General features: G+C 47.4%; 1 protein-coding gene across 1 annotated transcript in view; it reads left to right on the top strand.

Moving 5' to 3' along the window:
• The window catches only part of LOC138299275 (retinol dehydrogenase 8-like), a 43,253-nt gene extending 25,186 nt beyond the window's left edge, over nucleotides 1-18,067 (top strand). The window contains exons 3-6 of the mRNA XM_069237428.1: nucleotides 10,276-10,455; nucleotides 13,792-13,885; nucleotides 15,181-15,364; nucleotides 16,348-18,067. Coding sequence (XP_069093529.1) covers nucleotides 10,276-10,455; nucleotides 13,792-13,885; nucleotides 15,181-15,364; nucleotides 16,348-16,584 — 695 coding nt within the window. The 3' untranslated portion in view covers nucleotides 16,585-18,067. The remainder of the gene's footprint in view (nucleotides 1-10,275; nucleotides 10,456-13,791; nucleotides 13,886-15,180; nucleotides 15,365-16,347) is intronic.
• The last annotated feature ends 1,240 nt before the right edge of the window (nucleotides 18,068-19,307 follow it).

Here is a 19,307-nt window from a genome sequence, read left to right as displayed (position 1 = left end):
ACAGCCTCTACAAGACTAGGAACAGTCACTTGTGATTTGACACTGAAGGCACAAAGGCAGAACAAAATGTTCCATACTTTTGTCAAGACTTGCCCACCAAAACGTTTCTCTTATTCTTTTTTTCATCAAACGCATACCAATGTAGCCTTCATGTGCCAGAATACTTTGTTTCTCATGTTCTCTGGTACTACTGAATTGTTTACCCCCTTCCGTAGTAAATAACTGCACTAAAGGTTTATGATCCACATAAATATGGCTTGACGTGTGCAACACCTCACTAACACACCAGAGCTTCGCGTTCTATTACAGAATATGTTGCTTCTACACCTCTTAAACTTCTGGATGCAAAAACCACAACTTTGTTCCTTGCATTCCTGCATGGCTTGAGAACTGCCCTAATCCTTTTTGGCGTGCATCAGTCATTATTATGGTTTGATCTCTGGTATCAAATGGTTTTAGGGCAATGGCATACACACTCTCTCTATTAATTCTATTGAATTCTCCTTCACACTCGTTATCCTATGTTAATTTACAATTTTACTTTAAGAGACATCTCATGTTGTATGTCTTCTTGTGTAAAATTCAACCAAACCCATGAAAGTTCTCAATTGATTTTTTTTTCTGGTGGATGAAACTCCTCAATGGCTTTCACTAAACTAGTTTTTGGTTCAATTCCAATTGCAGACAATTTGTATTCTAAATACTTTATAGTGTGAATATTTAGTTTTTCTAAACTGTCACCCCTTTGTTCCTCAAAATATCTAACACCTGATGTAATCTTTCATCATGTTGTGTTTGACCTGCGCCATACACTAACATAACGTTTTCAAACACTCTCACACCATCCATGACTTTGAACAATCTTTCCACAGCTGGTTGGAAGACTGCAGACACAAAAGCCAACCCAAAAGGCATTTATTTTAATTGATACAATTTCTGGCGTAATGAACGTTGTGTAGTGTCTGCATTCTGAATGCAAATCATTCTGATGCTATGCTGATGTCATGTCAAGTAAACTGAATACCTTTTCACCCTTGAGAGTAAACAGCATTTCTGCAATATTAGGCAAGGTGTATTGATCTATTAATATGTGATTATTTAGATCACGTAAATCAACACACATCCTAATTGAACCATTTGGCTTTTGAGCTATTACAATAGGTGCTGCCCAATCACATGACTCAATGGGTTCTATTATTCCACACTTGCATAGCTTATTCAACTCTTAGTTTAACTCTCCTCATAATGCTAAGGGTACCCTCCGAAATTCATTTACTACTGGGTGAGCATTTTCTTGTAGTCTTATTTTATGTACAAATCCTTTGTACAAGCATAGATCTTCTCTGAAAACTTCTGGAAATAGCCTTTTCCACCTGCCTTCCTATTTTGCACATACTTGTACATAGTCTTTCTTGAGTATGACCAGATCCGGATTATTAGGATCTAGTAAAGTTCCTAAGTTTCCTTGATAGTACCAGGCAGCGGCCCATCCTTTGGGGCTGAGCAGGCATGCCCCCACCACCTTTTCCCCCTAAAGAAAAGTGTCTGTCAGGCTGAGCAAAGATCAGCCTGACAGACATTCTTAATTTTCTCGTCAGGCAGCCAGGAGCTAGACATGCTCTATTTGTGCAGGCTCCCGGCTGCCAGAGCTGAACTTTGCAGAGCTGAAGAAGTCACAACCCTGTGGGTGTGACCCCTTCAGCCTAGCAGAGGTACCTTGAGGCCCTCCCCCTCATGACGAGAGGAAATGTCACTGATTGCTGTGGACCTGGGCACTTCAGTTTTAAACCCTGAAGAGCCCCGGGCCGAATGTCAGTCAGTGACACCTTATCACAGAGTGGGGTGGGGTCAGTAGACTCACTGACCCCCTCCCTCTCTGTGACGAGTTGGGACTGCTGCCTTCCCTCATTGGCTGACCTTAGGTTAGCCAATGAGGGAAGGCAGCAGTTCCAACCCTCCTGGGACCTTCGAGGCAGAGCTGACGGTAAGTGTGTGTGTGTGTTTTTTTTTAATGAATATTTGGTGCATGTGTGTATGTTTTATATTTGATGTGAGTGTTGTGAATGGATGTGTGTGCATGTGTGAATGAATGGGTGTGAGAGTGCATGTGTGCCTGTGTGTCCCACCACCCCCCTCCGTCCTAAAATCACCATCCGCCACTGATCATACCATCCAAGTAAACAAACTCCATCCTTAGCTACATATACAGTTCTGTGTGTGACATTGTTTTTAAAGACTATATTTACATTAAGCTCACCTATTTCAAAATGTTTACCACAGTACCCTAGAGGATGTATGATAAACTTTTTTAAATGAAACTCATGCTCACTAAAAACCTCTCTCCATTTCTTCTCACCCAATAATGTTAATGGAGATCCTGAGTCAGCCATAACCTTGACTTCTACACAATTTATAGGTAACATGCAAAATGGTATTTTCTTCTCATCTGATGGCACATTCCACACTCTCTCTTCCATTCCCATATCCTTAATAGTGAGCACCTCATTTTCTTCACTTGAGGATGTATTGCATTCATTATCATCATTTGTCTCAACTTTATGTATTTTGTTTGCAAACGTTTAGTTTACTGATCTACACACCCTTGCAAAGCGGGCTTTTTTCTGACACCTGGAACACAACTTATCTACAGCCAGGCACGTATTAGAATTACCAAGGTGAGTTGTGCTTCCGTACCAGTAACATTGTAACTGTTTTGTACCTGGTTACATGTTCATTTTTCCTCTCTTGTTTGCTTTTTCTAAATCATTTTTCCTTTTTTGTACTTTCTTTTCATTGCTCGGACATCTTGTGACTGATGCATTAACCTGCTCTCAGATACAGACATTTGCCCCATGCAGGATGTAATGCTTTCTATTCTAGTTGCAATTTCCACTGCCTTCTGTAACGTTCAACTTGGAGTGGACAATAAATTTTCTTGCTCTTTTTTGTTGTTATTTTTTTTCCACTACCTGGTCTCTAATCATTTCATCCTCAAATGCTTGCACTCTTTCATAAGACTTGTGTCTTTCCATTGTTACGTTCTTACATGCCTTAAACCTTACATCCATTGACTTGATGGCAGATGCATATTCATCTTCACCCCCATCACTTTCACCTTCTTCTAATAATGCTACCTCTTTAGGAATATGTTTTAAAATGTTGTGACCTTCAGATCCTAAACAATGTTTTAATATAGCAAACTTCTATTTGTGAGTAAAAGAATCTCCATCAATGGCATTCAGATATGCTTCAAATCCTTTCCATTTTCCTAGTAAGCTTCTGGAGATGTTGGATTTGGTTTAAATGCAACATTTTTTTGGTTATTTTTAACGCCTTCTCGGGGCAGGCACTAAGGTGATGGCCCATAGTAGCTTATGAGCCTCCCTCTTGCTTTGCTGCACTAGCACCATAATTTATGGTGCTACTCCAGCAAAGCGGCACACTAGCGTCATGAATTTTGACACTAATGTAGAAACGAGCACCACAGTGTGTCGTATTGTAAATACAGCGCAACCAAGGTGTCGTTAGGTGGGGCAGGAGTGGCACAAGAAAAGTGGCGCATCAGGACAGATGCACCACTTTCTTGTAGATCTGGCACTTAGGCCAATATTTATACTTTCTTTGCGCCGGATTTGCGTCCTTATTTTTTATGCAAATCTGGCGCAAACTTAACTCCATATTTATATTTTGATGCTAGACATGCCTAGTGCCAAAATATTGGAGTTAACGAAATTTTTTGCCTGCGGAAAACTACCTTGCGTCAATGAGATGCAAGGTAGGCGTTCCTGGGCAAAAAATGCCTCAAAGGCCCTTATTTATCCTCCTGTGCAAAAATCACGCAGAGGAGGGGGAGGGCCTTAAAAAATGGCGCTCAGCCTGCTTAGTGGCATGGTGTGCATATGCTCAATAAAAGTTTGAGGGTAAAGGCATGGGTGGTAAAGGCAAATATGTTGCAATAGATGCGTGATAATGGTATTGCGTGGTAAGGGCCGCGTTGTAAAATCTGTTTCCTGGCGCAGTGTCGCTGAAACTGGATTACAGGTCTGAAATGGGAGTTTGCATATCAAAATAATTTTTGGCATATTAGTTTGGAGAAAGTGACTGTGAAATGTGGCAGCGTTTTCTCAACTGTCCACAAGATGGCAATCTTGATTCAATGACAGTTTCCTTTAGTTCCACTCTTGAGCGTGTAGGAAGTGGTTGCTGGTTGCATTGTTCTTTTCCTGTAGTTAAGATGAGACGCTTCTTTTGTCTGGATGCTACTAACAAATGCCAACAGCCAGACCAAAATGTTATCTCGAATGGCATTGATAGCCACTCCTTCATGACTGCAAACAATTGCAAAACGTCCCACATGATGGGATTTTCTAGATTTCGGATACTCTCGAGATAAGAACCCCAGGAAGCCACAAGGGATACTTCCTCAGGCCACGGTACCTCTAATTTTTATTTTTAAACCGAGAAGCTACCGGCCTTGGCTGCCATTTTCGTCCCTGTCCTTTCGCCTATGAATGCGCAGGTGCAGTGTGTTATTGCTCTCACTTTCAGCAGTTAATGTAGTTTCTCCAAGGCCCATATTTATACTCTGTGTTTGCTGAACTTGCATCAAAATTTTTGACGCAAATTTGGTGCAAACCTAACACCAGATTTTTACTTTGATGTCCGACCCAGTGAACGTCAAAATTCAGCAGTGTGCGTCATTTTCAGGATACGGGAAACCGCCTTGCGTTAATGACATGCGAAGTAGGCGTTCCCGTCCAAAAAATGACTTTAAGACATGTGCGCCTTGTTTATACTCCTGCGTCATTTTGACGCACAGGAGGGGGTGGGCATTAAAAAATGGTGCACAGCCTGATTTGCGCCTGGGTGAGGGCAGGCGTTAAGGGACCTGTGGGCTCATTTCCATGGTCTCTGACCATGGAAGCAGTCCACAGGCGCCCTTCCTTGCCCCCAGGGACACTCCCTGCTACCCTTGCCCACCCCTGGAGGACACCCATGGATGGGGGCAGCCATCCCAGGTAAGTATAGGTAAGCTGAGGTAAGTAAATTTTTTAAAACATTTTAAGTGGCATAGGGGGGCATAACTTGGGCCTCCCTACATGCCACTGTGCCCAGTGACCATGACAGAAGTCCCTTGGGCATGGCCATTGGGCGGGGGTGTACCTCCTGTCTTTCCTAAGACAGGAGTCATTTCAATGGGGGTTGTGCGTCAAAAAATGGTGCAAGTCCGGTTAGAGCTATGATTTTTTAATCTAACCTGACTTGCACCATTTTTTGACGCACAACCCCCATTCTTCCCTACGCCTGCGCTGCCCATTAAGAGTCATTTTTTTTACTCTAACCAGCCTGCTGCACCGGCTAATGTCAATCCATAAATAAGGCGCCCACCTGGCACATTGGAATGGCGTTAGCCAGCTGTAAATTTTTTGACGCAAACAAGCGCCGGCGCTGTTTTGCGGCAAAAAGTATAAATATGGGCCCAAGTGTTGATGTTCTTCATCCACACTTCCATTCTAAGAATACGTCCTGCTGTAAAACTTGTATCTTTTTAACAATTACTGCCCATATTTGTCTTGTTTGTATCTGGATTTTTTTTTTTGTGAGTGAACCTGCATCCTGATGGCGACCTGTTGGGTAGTGGCGGCCGGCAGTTTTAGGAGGGAGGGGGGCGGACAGCACACTTGCACTCATTCTTTCACACACACACACATGAACGCACATCCATTAACACTGATCAACATTCAAACATGCACGCACGCACCAAACATTCATTTAAGAAGATCACACACACACTTACCTTCAGCCTCGGTCCCAGGAGGGCTGGGACTGCTGCCTTTCCTCGCTGGCTTACCTTAGGTCAGCCAATGAGGGAAGGCAGGAGTCCCAACTTCGTCACAGAGTGGGATGGGATCAATGAGACTGCTGACCCCACCCCACTCTGTGACGAGGTGTCACTGATTGACACTCGCCTTAGGTGCTTCAGGGCTTAAACCTAAAGCGCCCAGATCGAAGTCAATGGGTGACACTTCCCTCGTCACCCGGGGGAGGGCCTTGAGGCACTTTTGCTGAGCTGAGGAGGTCACGTCCACAGGAGCTGTGACCTCTTCAGCCCAGCAAAGTTCAGCTCAAGCAGCCAGGAGTCAGCGCAAATTGCACATATCTGCTCCTGGCTGCCTGACCTGAACATGAAGAGTGTCTATCAGGCTGACCTTTGTTCAGCCTGACAGACACTCTTCATGGGGGCAAAAGGTGGGGGGCATGGCCCCTCCGCCCTAAAGGACGGGCCGCGCTTGCTGTTGGGTCCCATCTGCCTGTTACCAGGGGTGGCAGGGAAGTCTCGATCAGAGGAGAGCCGGGGCCCCACTTTCCTATTGCCACATCACGTTGTAATAATAAAAGAGGTCTGGCTTGTCACTTTTTAATGTAGCTAACTTAGAAACTTCACTAGGTGGTACCAAATACCGTGTTTCATCCTTCCCTACAATACATTTCTCCTGAATTTCGTGCTGCTTCCTGTTCAGAAAGTAACTAAAGAGAGACTCCAGAAATCTTGGCTCCTGGCCCCTCCAAAGTTTCTGTCATGCCTGCAGATTGCCCCACTATTGGTCCTGAGTAGCGAGACTCTGCATCACTTACAGTGGTGCCCTATGACCAGTGCTGGCTTTAGCGCTGGTGGCACTCAGTGCGACAATCTTTTTTTTGGCACCCCCCCCATGGCCTCATCCTCAGATTCCCTCACTAGCACCCAGCAAAAGTGCCCCTCATCTCTCCATAGCCACTCTCTCACATACATTTCATTTTTTAAAAGCTCTGGTAAAGGCCGGCTTTACTAATCCACCCAGTTATATACATAAAATACAGATCTGTTCTTTGCAGCAGGCATATGAACCCCCTGCGCTACTTTATGGGGGTCAAAACTACCACTAGGCAAAATTCAGATCTCTCTCTAGCTGGAACATTATTCACCAGTGGCAACTTATCCCGTCCCCCACCAGCAGCAACCGCTGCAAATCCTTTAATAATGAAAAGATAATAAACTAAGGGGCAGATTTAAGAAAAGTGGTGCTGCACAGTGTGCAGCACTGCTTTTCTTGCGGCCTTTACCACCCCCCTACCGCCACCATCTGTGTTGTATTTAAAATACGGTGCACCATGGCCCAGGGTAGGGGGCAATGGCATCATTTTTCATGACGCTATTGATGTACTCTGCAGAGTACATAGGGGCCCATTATGAATAATCGAAGCCCCCTTTTAAAGCCTGTTCTAATCAGGTGTTAAAAGTGTCTTACAAAATTACGCAAGGAAAACTGTTAGATTTCTTTGCATCATTTCCACCCCCCCTACTGAGGGAATGTCCCCTTTGCATACATTATGCCTGGTGCAGGCATAACGTAGCAAAAGGGTTACAAGGTGGTGCAATGCATTCATTGCGCCACTTTGTAAATGTGCGAGAGAATTTTGGCCTCATTGGGCCACATTAAAACATGACGCTAATGTGGCGCAAGGTGGCGCTAGGGGCTTATAAATATGCCCCTGAGTTTATTATCCCTTCATTGTTAAAGGGGCGGGGCTTTTGGGTTGACGAGCAATGAGGGGAGTGCACTGTGCTTGGCCGGCCGTCTCAAGCCGACCAAACACACATGCACACTGTGCTCTCTCCAGCCCAGCACTGTGTTGCCAGATTGGAGAGAGCAGGCACAGGCTCCCAGTCTGCCTGGGAGCGCCTGGCTGGGCGCTCCCAGCCAATCCTATTGCTGCGGCAGGCTGGGAGCCTGTGCCTGCCTGCTGCTGATGAAGATGGAGGATAACCCCACCCCCCAATAACCCTCATGAGCTCCAACTGTTAATCACAAGAGTTATTGTGACATTTTATTTCTGCCTGAAAGCTGGGCAAACAAGTAATCCAGGCCATCCAAGAAGGTAAAGAACCTGGGTTTCGTTCTTGATGAGAAACTCACCTTTAAAACCAAGTAAATGCGATCTTTTCCTCTTCCTTTTGTATGTTAAAAATCATAAGGAAGCTCATGCAGTTCATTCCTGCTGATCTTCGAAAAACAGTGGCCTCTGCCCTAGTCTTGGCCAGGATAGGCTACGGCAATGGTCTGTATCAAAACCTGCAAACCAGCTCTTTAAATAAATTACAAATCTTGCAGAACTCTGCAGCTCAACTGCTGTTTGATATTCCCCAGTTCCCGATACCGCGCTTTGGCCCTTAAGAAACTACATTGACTTCCTGTTAAGCTTCGTATCACCTTCAAATCGCTATGTATTGCTTTTAAGGCCTTACATGGAATTGGCCCAGCATATTTGCGCAGAAGGTTTAAGCAGTATTGCCTTACTAGAACCTTACATTCTTGCTCTTCTACCAGTGTGTTGGTTCTGCCTTTTAAGTGCTCTTCCTGGGGTGGCAGAAGCTTTGTTAGATGTACGGCACTGCAGTGGAATAGCCTTCCAGCCAAACTCAAATCTGCCACCTCCTTACTATCTTTCAGAAAGATGCTTCAAACATGGCTTTTTAGCTCTTAGCCATGCTTGCACATATTGTTGCACTGTACCTATTTACTAGTTTTTCTGCATTATTGGTAGATATCTTTCCCTTTTTGTTCACTCAACACCAAGACGCCCCTGGGCATTCAAGCGCTTTACAAGTTTCATCATCATCTTTATAACTCTGCAGCTGGTGCTTTTAAATCATATGTTATTGCTAAACACAGCACCTCCCCTGAGGTCAGTACCCTTATCCCAGGCTGCTTCTCTGTCACTCCTGGATGAACCTTTTAGGGTTACAGGCTGGTTGCCTGTAAACAGTGCATGCCTTAAGCCTTCAGCTGCTCATCGATGCACACATAGAGTGACTGCTCATGGATCAATCTCCTCTCCTTCTTCGGTGAACCCCCATTGAGCATTACTCTGACTGCCTCCAACCACAGGTCTCCTGTGGGGTACCCGCTGGGCATACCTCTGTCACCTCTGGTTAGTGCCTAAAGATCATTAGTATGGCTGTGTTTCTCAGGCGAATGACCAATAGTTACCCCTCACTGCTGCTCAATGGATCCTTGAGATCATTTACCATGGCTGTCTATACTGCATGTGCACTGTGCATGCCTGTGGGTTGCTCACATGTGGCTCCACGGGAATTATGTGGAGCATCTGCCTTGAGTGTCTGTATCCTCTGTGGCTCTGGGTGGATCTACAGAGATCACTCAAACAGGAACAGCAGTAAATGAATACAATGTGCATCGCTCTATACACACCTAAGCACAGCAACCTAAGGCAGGATAACAGCACCATTCTGGTTCCCCGTCCATGATAACAAAGCAGGTCCTACAAAGACCACACTGCAATTCAGCTCTCTGCCAACCAAGTACTTCCCCATGGTGTTGCATGCTACCCGTCTGGTAATGCCCTTTGGCACTCTGAATGGAGTTTAAATGCTATTTAAATGCAATAACATATAGAATAATAGATGGATTCCAGTGAATAATGGGGATGTTTTTCACTCCGGGGGTTCTCAGTGATATCAGAAAGACAAGAGCGAGAGTTGAGTTGTCTATGATGTCACTCAGAGCCCTGAGGTAAAAAAAAATCCCCCAATTCAATTCTTAACCATCTATAATTTTGCTATGTAAGGTCCCTAAAATCATCTGCCCCTTTTATCATCTACGACACAGGGGCAGAGAAGTAATGGGAAGCCATTCATAACATGGCCCCTGTCCTGTGTCCAAAATGTGTATTAAAAGAACCTGGCCCCCGGCCACCCACCTCCACCACTCTCTGTGCCCTCTCGCCCAAAAGCTCCTCCCCCTGGTTTCCAGTATGGCTCTCACTGGCTCTCAGAGAAGCCTGTCAGAGCAGCCTGGGATTCCTTTTTGACATAGCAACAGTTGGTAATAGTTTTTGTTTCAACTGTTGCTAAGTCATAGCAGTGAGTTACTGAATTCTAATTGAGTTATTCTTGCTAATGGCTCTCTACCAGGGCCATACATAACAATACAATCTCTTCATAGGAAAGTGCCAGAGCATGCACAGGGCATATTGTTCTCCTGGAAGCCTAAATTATCGTTCATAGTTCCTGCGATTTTTTCGACCTGACCTACTCTATGAGGGACGAGTCCAATAGGACAGCGCAATAGCTGACCCATTTTAGATCCCAATTATCCATTTGGGAAGATATAATTTCATCACAGCGGTGAGCCTTGGCAAATTACAAGCAAGTAACTCTTGATAGGCGTGTATTTTTGCTATGTCTAAAACTCACTGTTTTCCTTCTCACAGTAAATAATGCCGGAGTGGGCATGGTTGGCCCCATTGAGTGTCAAAACATTGAAGAGATGAAGGGTGTCTTTGAGACCAACTTCTTCGGCGTGGTGCGCATGATCAAGGAGGTCTTACCAGATATGAAGAGAAGGCGCAGCGGGCACATTGTGGTGGTCAGCAGTGTCATGGGCCTGCAAGGTAGCGGTCAGGGAGCCTCGCCCACAGGAGCTCAGGACTGCAAGTGCCTATGAACTCTCACCCATTCCCTGCTTGACCAGCCTCCTGCACACCTCACAGTCTACCTAACTCTGGTGTACAACATCCTTGTCTTATCATGTGTGTCTAATTAATTTCAACAGAGACCCATTTCTATCCCCCATAACTGCAAGTACACAATTGAGTGCAGCTCTTCCGTCTCTCCATCAGCGATTTCAGTCAACCTTAGTCAGTGTAAATGAGTATCCCATCATGCAGCATCCCTGGGGTTCCCACGGGGTTCTGGAAATGCACCTCAGTCTGTCCCTAGTTTGCCATATGTTCCACTTATAACATTTGCATACAGCTCTGCAAAAGTACCTCAGACCTGCCCTCCATTTCAATTCTGTTCCTGTACTGTGACTCAGACACAGCTCTGCCAATGCGCATCAGTCCACCACTATAGTAATACATTTCCTAGGATGTACCATTGCCGACACACACCTCTGTAAAATCGCTAGTCTTCCCATGTAGCATCCTTTTTAATCCAGCACTAAGAGCCACACAGAGCTCTGCCTATGCATTTAAACTCTGACCTGCAGCACCCCTGCTGTTCTGACAGTAATACCCATGCACGGCTCTCTCAATGCACCTCAGTCTTGTCCTGCAGCCCTAAAGGCCCTCTGGTATTCTAGTACTGGGACGCATGGATTGGTCTTGCAATGCACCTCTAGACTGTCCTGTATCATTCCCTGCTTTTCTGGAATGAGTGCCCACACCACTCTGCCTATGTCCATTAATGACATCCTGTAGCACCCTCTGTATTTCCTGCCCTGGAACTCCCACACAGCTCTATTAGTTGACCTGAGCCATGCCCTGCAGCATCTAGCTTGGTTATCTGTATCCACTGCATGCCCTGTGGCTCCTGGGTGGATCTACAGAAACCGTCCTTGGCTATTTCAGCACTGAGGTCCAGACTGAGCTTGTGCAGAGGGAACCGTAGTTACAGAGGTGCAGATGAGCAGCTTGAAGATTACACATGATCTAAATGGCAGCAGGTCCAGGTTACATTGTACTGATACAGCCTGGTTTAGGGGGCTGAAAAAACTGAGAGCAACAGAAGTCACCCAGGCACTCATCAGCAGTAAACTCGACTACGGCAACGCATTCTATGCCAGAATCAACAAAAAACTCCAATCAAGACTCCTCAGAATACAGGAAACCAAGACCAGACTGATCCTGGACATCCCCCGCCACAGCCACATCTCTGCCCACCTGAGAGACCTACACAGGCTTCCCGTCAACAAACGCATCAACTTCAAACTCCTGACCCACGCATACAAGGCCCGCCTCAACCTTGGATCTGCCTACCTCAACCACTGCCTCTCCTTTTACACCCCCTCCAGGCAACTCTGCTCAGTGCAACCTTCTCTCACCGCCATCCCCAGGATCCAGAAGAGCACGGCTGGAGGAAGATCCTTCTCCTACCTCTCCACGCAGACCTGGAACACAATGCCTCTCCACCTCAGGCAGTCTCCATCGCTGGCTCAGTTCAGGAAGGACCTCAAGACCTGGCTCTTCGACTGACCGCCGTCCACCAGCAAGCGCCTTGAGCCCACCTGGGTGATAAACTGCGCTTTATAAATGTTGATTGATTGATTGAAGAGTGTCTCAAGGGGCCAGAGCTGGCAGTGGCTGGAAGAGGGACGTATACATTTTGGCCCTCTATTATGTGAGTCTGGGTGCATGCAGATTACCATGTACAAGCTGTTCCAAAGGCACAGGCAAGCTTGAGTAGCGCTTACCTCCATTCAATTTCCATTTAGTTCTTGGGGAGCTATTTTTGGGGCTGCTTGGACAAAGGGGTCAACTGCTATGCTGCCTGATAAACAGCCTAGGGGAATGCATAGACTTTTCTTGTTGTTACATATATAATTTGCCTCCACAATCCTCCTGTAGATGGTGGAACTTACTACACACAGTCCACTAAAAGACAGGTGTGAACACATCTCACAGGGCTGCCTTTAGCTCCCATTCCACCACTTCCTGGCACTTCAACAATGCCACGATAGTTGCCCTTGCCTTGCCCAATACTAACTGGATGCATTGTGGTTTCTCACTCTTTCCCCTGGCATTGTTCTGTGCACCTTTGGCTTCTCTCTCCTTGCCCTGGAATTGCTGAGATGACCTTCGGCAACCCTGTCCTTGCCCTAGCACTGCCCATTTGCCCCTTGTAATTGCCTTTTTCTTGCACTGGCACTGCTCTATGCGCCGTGGTTGCCCCCTCTTTGTCTGACAATATTTTGTGCCCTGTGGCTGTATTCCCCTTGAGCTTGCACTTCCTGAATGCCTGCGTGTCTCCCCTCTCCCTTCCCTGGTATGTGACCGATGACCCATTGGTTGTCTTTTTTTGCCCAAGTAGTGCTCTATGCTCTGGGTACAGTCTCCCTGCTCTGCCACTGTCCGATGCCCTGTGGGTGCCTCTCTGTGTGCAGTCTTTTAAGCTCTGTGGCTGCCCTCGCTTTGCCCTGACAGTGCTGTATGCCCTGTGGAAATAATGTCCTTCTCCTTGTCCTGACACCTCCCGGATGCCCCTGTGGTGGTCTCTCACTGCCCTGATATTGCCCCAGGGCCCATGTGACTGTCTCTTCTTGGCCTAGCAGTGCTCTGTGCTCTCTGGTAACTGTCTCCTCGCCCTGCACTGCCCGACCCCTGGTGGGTGCCTTCTCCTCGCCCTGCACTGCCCGACCCCTGGTGGGTGCCTTCTCCTCGCCCTGCACTGCCCGATCCCTGGTGGGTGCCTTTATCCTCGCCCTGCCCTGCCCGACCCCTGGTGGGTGACTTCCTTCTTACCCTGGCAGTGCTCTATGCCTGGTGGTTGCCCTCTTCTCGCCCTGGTTATGCTCTGATGCCCCGGTAGTACCCCTTTTCCTTGACCTGGCATTGTTCCACTGCCTCTGTGCCTGCTCCTCTTTGCCGTGGCAGTGCTGTGTGCTCTCTGGTTCCGCCTCCTTGCCCTGCACTGCCCGATGCCCTGTGGCTGCCCTCTCATTGCCTTGGTATTGCCCTCATGCCTCTGTGCCTGCCCCTCCTTGCCCTAGCAGTGCTGTGTGCTCTCTGGTTGCCGCCTCCTTGCCCTGCACTGCCTGATGCCCTGTGGTTGTCCTCTCATTGCCTTGGTATTGCCCTCATGTCTCTGTGCCTGCCCCTCCTTGCCCTGGCAGTGCTGTGTGCTCTCTGGTTGCCGCCTCCTTGCCCTGCACTGCCCGATGTCCTGTGGCTGCCCTCTTGTTGCCGTAGCACTCTGGGCCCCCTGTTTATAACCTTCTTCTCTCGCAGGCATCATGTTTAATGACATCTACACCGCCTCCAAGTTCGCCGTGGAAGGTTTCTGCGAAAGTCTCATCTTTCAGGCCCTGAAGTTCAACATTTTGTAAGTGAGCGGACATCAACATCAGCTGTTTCAAGAGTACTTGTGATAACGGGGATGATAATGAGAGGGGAGTAGAGTTCCATAGCCATGGCCAGGCGGAGGCGGCAATAGGGTGTGTCTAGTACAACAATATTGGCAAAGCCAGTAGGTCTGGCTTTAATGCAAATACAAACATGTACACATTGGTAGCATCAGTCTTACAAAGTAGGCTTGCGGGCACATGGGGGGGGGGGCAGGTAAAGTTACACCCTGGGGCATTTACTGGAGCATCTAAGGGTCAGTTAGTTATCTTAAGACTTTCAGTAGGTATTTACAAGGACCCTGTAGGAGCCAGTTCTGTATCACCTGAGTGACCATTAACAGAGAAAACCATAATTTTATTATTTTTTAAATCTCTTTTAGACATTTTAGGAGGCAACATAAAAAATCAAAACACTTTCTTAATATAGAGCTCTTTTCAAACCTGTGCAAAATGTGGTCTCCCTGCGATGTCAGCCCCCTCCCCCCCCAAAGGATGCTTCAGATGGATGGTGCGGACCAGGCCAGGGGATCAAGGTGCTGACCAGTGCATGTAGGGGGTGGAGACTTTAGTGTCTGTTAGGGACAACACTTCGGATTGGCTCATCTCATTGCCAAGTGCACTGTGGTCCTGCAGGTAGTGCAGGCAGAGGTTCTTTGGTCCCTCCCTCCCTATTTTATGAAATAGTTGGCTATTAGTTTCAGGTCCACTTTATTGGTGTTATGTTTTCAGGATTGGACTGGACTTTTCCTTGTCACTTTTGTTTGGACCGGTGGCAGACGAGCATAGGGTGCATGCTCCATGCTCATGGGCAAGCAACACAAAGCTGAGGCCTCATTCCTCATGCTTCCCACCCTCCACCTCTCAGTCGTACCACTATTCACAAACAAGCAACTCATGATGCTGACTCATTTGAAATAGCCCCTAAGTAAACTAGTTCATTCATAGTGTGCGCGGTATCAATCCTGTGAATAAAAAATATCTCTTTCGCTATGACATATTTTCCGATATTTAAAAATAATTGTCAGGCATAGATTGTAGGGGGATCCCTGGAGTTCTCTGTGAGTTGTATGAGGGATGTGAAATTAATTGCCTGTTTGCGAGAAGAGAATGAGGTGTAGTTGAGCCCGTGAGCTTTGGGAGTGGGTGATGTGATATGGCGCGTGAGCATCAATGGAGAGCTTGTCTGTGTGGGAACGAATGTAGCGCCTGTCTGTGTGAGAGTGAATCATACGTCTGACTGTAAGAGAGACTGACTTCTCATGGTCTGTTTCAGCGTCAGCCTCATAGAGCCGGGTCCTGTGGTGACTGACTTCGAGATGAAGGTGTATGACGAAGCCATTCGCGGTGACTATTCCAAGACTGACCCTGAGACAGCTGACATGTTCACCAACCTCTACCTCAAGAACTGCAGAGCTGTCTTCTCCAGCCTGGGCCAGACTCCGGAGGAGATTGCAGAGGTAAAGAAGAACCCACCTTCCCATAGTCTGGGTGTGGCTGGGCCTGTCGCCAAAAGATTGATTTATGAGCTCTCTACCCCTGAGCACACGAGTACCACAGAAGGCCCCTAGTCCAACGCAACAATTTTCTAATGCACTTTCTTACTCAACTCCTGCTCTCCACACTCCAGGCCCAACTGAAGCTACTCCACACCCTACACCGCGAACCCTCAGTCGTCATCAGCAACTCCTCTCCTCCCACAACCCTAGGTACAATCCAGTAGGAATCAAATCGCGACTTTGTCTGAAGACTTCAGGTTTCTCACAGAATCTCAGGAGATGAGGAAACCTCAGGCTAGCAGTCCCCAGGTACAAAAAGAAATCCACACATGCCAGAACCTTCTTAGATAACATCCCTAAAATGTGGAATGTCCTAGCAAACCAGATGAGACCATCTCTGCCCCTCTGCATGCTTTTACAGAAAGATCACCTGACACCTAACCCTGCATCTTGTTATGAAAAAACCTTCATCTCTCACTTCCAATCTTTCTTTGTAATCTCCTTATCACATGGTTGATGAATCTTTAAGGAATATGTAGAACTCCACAGTTCTTTTACTTCTCTGAATGTATATTTTATGTAGATAACAGCCAACCTCTTGTCTAAAAAGATGTATTTTGGTTTCCTGTGCTCTCTATTACTTTATTTCCTGGAATGGATAAATTACCTCCACCCTTGCTCTACCGAATTTTTCCTGGGCATAGAAATAAAAGTGACTCTCCAGCTACAACACCCCACTTCAGATCTAGATTCCTTCTTGCTTATTCTTGGCTGTCATTGTGCCAACTACTCCATGCCTGACTGACGTTGGTGCCTAGAGATTACAAAACAAGCACCCCTTCCACCCAATATATCCCACGTTCTCCCAGCTCTCCCTCGCTACTAGCTGTCACCCACAGGCCATGACATTCTAACCCACTAACGTGTCTCCTGTTTTCTGATAGCACCTGCTCCGGGTCCTGACCACAGAGAGGCCGCCATTTCGACACCAGACCAACACTGTGTATACACCGATCACTGCCTTGAAGCATGCGGACCCCAGCGGGGAGCTGGGCACCGATGTCTTCTACAAAATGGTCTTCCAGTATGAGGCCCTCTTGCATGCCAGCCTCAAAGCCATCAAGCTCCTGCGCTGGAAGGCACAAAAGCTGCAACAGGGAGTCCGCATGCTGGGGTTCTGAAGGTGCAGCAGTGGGTGTGCATTCTGGGGTTCTGAACGTGCAGAAGGGGGTCTTAATGCTAGGGTTTTCATGGTGCTCCAGAGGGTCTGCATTCTACTGTGCAGAAGGCTCTCTGATGTGTCACATGCTGAGGTTCTTAAAGACAGAGAACAGGTTCTTCATGTTGGCTTTCAAAACATACAATGAGAGGTCCACATGCTGAGCCTCTGAAGGCCATGCAAGGGATCTACTCGCTAGGGTTTTGAAGGAACTCTAGAAGGTCTGCATGATGTAATACTGCAATCTCTCCGTGAAACCCTGAGGGGCCAAAAAAGGTTTCTTAATGCTGCATGCTGGGATCCTGAATATCCTGCAGGGGTTTGTATGCTGAGGTTCTGAAGGCGCTAGGAGGGGCCCACTTGAGGATCTTCTGGAGAGGCCCAGTGCTAGCATTCTGTTGCAGTGGGTGGACGAAGTGCTATTCTTCTGAAGACACAACGGGGACTGTGCATGCTGGGTTCTGAAGGCGCTGTGAGTTTTTTCTGCTGCTGGCCTTGTAAAGGTCCTTGACAGGATCTGCTTGCTGGATTCTGGAGCCGAAGGAGGTCTGAGAGCTTGGGCTTTGAAGGTCATCCAAGGCATGCTGAAGATGCAGAAGGCGTTCTTCATTGCTGAGACCTGAGGTTACAGCAGGGAATCTGCATATTGGGGCTCTGAATGCTGTCCTGTGGGTGCACATGGTGGAACCCAGCAACGTCCTGCATGCTGTGATTTTAACAAACTAGCTAGGATTGTGAAGCTGCAGCAGGGGTCCGCACGTTGGGCTCCTGAAGAGATCAGCTGAGGGGAATATAAGGGGAAGTAATGTTTAGAAAGTGCAGGTCTTGGGTATTTGTCTGACGGGTGAAGGAGAGAAGGCGCTCGGGCTGCGCAGGTGTTTGAGGGCAGAGAATGTGGACATTTTGGTACCTTGGGAAGATAGTCTGTACCCTGCACTTACTTGTCTGTAGGAGGGCGCCGGTTCTTAGAGAGGTATCCATCCCCTGCATCTGTTCTTTTAAGTGTCAGTATCCAACCGAGGTAGGTCTGTGTCTCATCGAAGGACCCCCTGCCCCTGGAGACAGAATCCCCTTACTCCGCCCGGTTTCCTCTGTATTAATAAATATTTTTTTAACTCTGCTGTCTTTGTTTGCTCATCACAGTGCTCACAAAGGCCTCTAAATGTAATTATCAGTGCCTTTTAGCATCTGTAGGACACCGAAGCCTAACGCCAAATAAGCCAAGAACACAGCTCGGAAAAGAGCAGCAGCCGTCGGAGTAAAGCGCGTCCTTGCAAACGAGCGCTCGACTGCGTCGCTCTGAACTCATGGGCGAGAGGGGTTAATGTTCTTCCACTGTAGTAAATAAACAGTGACATGTTTGTATTAATATCATTTACCTATAATTAAAGCCGACTACACTTTACCTCGTATGTTTCGGGCCCTGCAGCCTTTTTTTCGTGTTTCCAGTCGTATGTGTTTATGTCTGTGGTGGGGGCCTGGCAATGAGCTGTGTTCCTAGGGCCCCCCGTGAAAGCCTGATCTTAACCGGAAAATAACTCTGTTCCCCACAGCGCTATCCGAAACCCATTCTCCAAGCCTCCAGGTGCTCCTCACTGGACGTCCAGCGCGTGACATTACACCCGCTGGTCCAGACGCAGTCGTTTTTCATGCAACGGAGCCCAGGGCCTCATTTACAGGAAGCCCGCGCCGGGTGCGTCACTTTCCATGACACTGCGGGGGCCCCAGCCTCTCAATCATATCTATGAGGGGACTCAACACCACAAGCGGGGGCTTTACGCAGCCTCATGCATATGGAGTTAGGCAGTGCAACGCTTTTTGCGCTGCCTTGCCTTAATCCACGTCAAGGAGGCCTTCCATGGACTTGCAGTGGGTTTTCCCATGCACCCATGGGTTTTGACACATTCCAAGATTTACAAGGATCTGTAAACCTGGGAATGCGTGAAAACTGTGCACCTCCCAGGGGAGGTGCAACAAGGAGAAATAACCTCGTTTTTATCTCTTTCTATATGTGCTGCATTCTGCAGCACACATAGAAAGAGGAAAACGGCTCCATTTATTGTTTTTGTGCAGTAAGGTGTCCCTTCCTGCAGGAAAACAATTGTGCCAAAAACGCAGACACTCTTGCACCATGGTGCAATGGTCCCTGCGTTTGCACTAGGCACCTATTTATGCGCCCGCGCAGGCAGAAAACACAGATATGCTCAGTATTTCATTAATACGCTGCATTCCTGCCCTTTTGTTTTTATGCAGGGCAGCGCAGCAAGCAGCCTTAAGGCGCTGCCCTTCGCCAAACAGTTGTCCATGAGGCCCTCAGTATCCAAATTTGCTGCACTGCATTACCCAGGGCAGAAAACAAAGCACAGCGCAATATCTACAAGGACTGGCCTGATGCTGCTGTCACCCCTTATGCTGGCGCTCAAGCAAGGAAGCCTTGTGCGACGTACAAACTCGCACCATGGCATGTAGGTGACTGTACGCTGTGTAGCTTCCAATACATATTCTAATGCATCAACAAATTCAGAAGGGTCCCAGGCACAAAGGCCCATATTTATACTTTTTGACGCAAAACTGCGCCAACGCAGTTTTGCGTCAAAAAAATTAGCGCCGGCTAACGCCATTCTGAAGCGCCATGCAGGCGCCGTATTTATTGAATGACGTTAGCCGGCGTTAGCCGCCGGCGCC

This window comes from Pleurodeles waltl, chromosome 6 (genome assembly GCF_031143425.1).
Source record: "Pleurodeles waltl isolate 20211129_DDA chromosome 6, aPleWal1.hap1.20221129, whole genome shotgun sequence".
NCBI lineage: Eukaryota > Metazoa > Chordata > Amphibia > Caudata > Salamandridae > Pleurodeles > Pleurodeles waltl.
The sequence above is the reverse complement of the archived record's forward strand: the minus strand, read 5'-3'. Positions and strand labels throughout refer to the sequence as shown.